Source organism: Elephantulus edwardii, unplaced genomic scaffold (assembly GCF_000299155.1).
Source record: "Elephantulus edwardii isolate Elephantulus edwardi_28Jun2011 unplaced genomic scaffold, EleEdw1.0 scaffold00003, whole genome shotgun sequence".
Lineage (NCBI taxonomy): Eukaryota > Metazoa > Chordata > Mammalia > Macroscelidea > Macroscelididae > Elephantulus > Elephantulus edwardii.
Genome location: NW_006399753.1, coordinates 1,618,008 through 1,619,495, shown reverse-complemented (window position 1 = coordinate 1,619,495; position 1,488 = coordinate 1,618,008). Strand labels below are relative to the sequence as shown.

At 63.8% G+C, this 1,488-nt stretch overlaps 1 protein-coding gene across 1 annotated transcript in view; it reads right to left on the bottom strand.

Moving 5' to 3' along the window:
* Positions 1-702: 702 nt before the first annotated feature.
* The window catches only part of LY6D (lymphocyte antigen 6 complex, locus D), a 1,515-nt gene continuing 729 nt past the window's right edge, over positions 703-1,488 (bottom strand). Inside the window, exons 2-3 of the mRNA XM_006879254.1 lie at positions 1,114-1,212; positions 703-929 (exon numbers count right to left, since the gene is read on the bottom strand). Coding sequence (XP_006879316.1) covers positions 703-929; positions 1,114-1,212 — 326 coding nt within the window. The remainder of the gene's footprint in view (positions 930-1,113; positions 1,213-1,488) is intronic.

Below are 1,488 nucleotides of genomic sequence, written 5' to 3'. Positions count from 1 at the left end.
GAACCAAGCTGGTGGTGGCGGTGAGAACCCAGGGGAGGGCCTAGAACGCGGGGAGGATGGGGCAGGACCCATGGGAAATCCCAGGGTCTCAGTGTCTGAGCTTTCCCTCTCTGCTGAGTCTCCTCTCTGCCCACGGCCAGCCCGTGTGGTCTGAATTCCCACCTACCCAGTGTACACAGGTCAGGTGATGCAGGGGATTTGGCGGGGGGAGGGGGGATAGGAGGAGACTGCTGGTCCTCAGGTGTGGAGCCAGGTAGCTCAGGAAAAGCTGTGGGCAGACGGGCACCAGTCCAGGGACCGCCCCTCTCAGCTGAGAGCCCTGGACCATGGCCCGTGGGGGCCGTGCAAAGTGGCACTTTCCGCACAGCCCTCAGCTGGGCCCAAGGCACTAGGGGGAGGGCAGCAGTGTCGCCTGCCGCCTTCAGTCCCCTACCACCCTCCTCTCCTGGAATAATACAGCCAAATTGGTTTTAAGTAGTTTATTCCGATCCAACTTCAAGTAGAAAAAGAAACAAAACGAACACAAAAGTGGAGGCACTAGATGGCGCTAGTGGCCAGCCCGCTGCTCTGCTCAGGGCGTCCAGGGGCCGAGGTCAGCTTTCTCAGGCCCAGTGGATGGGGAGAGTGTGGAGGCCACAGGGTGTGCAGCAGAGTGATGTCGGGGGTGGGGGTAGTAGAACCCCCTAAGCACTGTGGGGCTTGTCACAGGCTGGGGGCCAGGACCAAAGCCAGGAGGCCGAGGGCCAGTGCCAACCCGAGCGTGGCTGCCCTGGAGAGTGCTGGGGCTCCGCTGAGGCTGGTATTGCACAGGTCACCCTGGCAGCACATGGTGGTGGCTGATCCACTGCTGACCTGGCCCTGTTGGGCATGGTTGGGCACGCAGTAGTCAGCACACTCCTTCCTCACCAGGTTCCCCGACAGCGATTCCACTGGGGGGCAGGGACAAAGGTGTGGTCAGGGGCCAGGCCGAGCAAGGCCTAGGCTGTCCAGCCTGCCTCCTCCGCAGCCCGTGCCCAGATCCTGCCAGTGGTCCCCTTGGCTGCTATGGCCCCAAGACCCCCACCCCAGACCGCCCGCCTCCCAGCCCTTCAGGCTGCCCGGTTCAGTCCTCACCGGTCATCATGGTCCTGCAGTAGCGAGAGCTGGCTGGGCACGTCTGTGGTTGCTTGCAGTTGGAGGTGCTGACACACACATGGCACTGGAGCGCCCGGGCTGCAGGAGGATGAGGGTCTCAGGGACCAGAGAGGCTGGGCTCACTGCCCGAAAAGCCCCCTCCTCACGCCTGTCTGGGGCCACTGCTTTACAAACAGCCTCTGGGAGACCATGTCTGCGCTGGCTCAGGGGCCCCGATGGAGGACGCACAGTGCCTCCCAAACTGCTCTCAGTGGCACAGGGTCACAGCGTTGAGCCAGGCTACAGCTTAGCTGGCGTGGGAGGAAGGGGTGCCGGGGCGGGTGGAGGGGGTGCCGGGGCTGGAGGAGGGGGTGC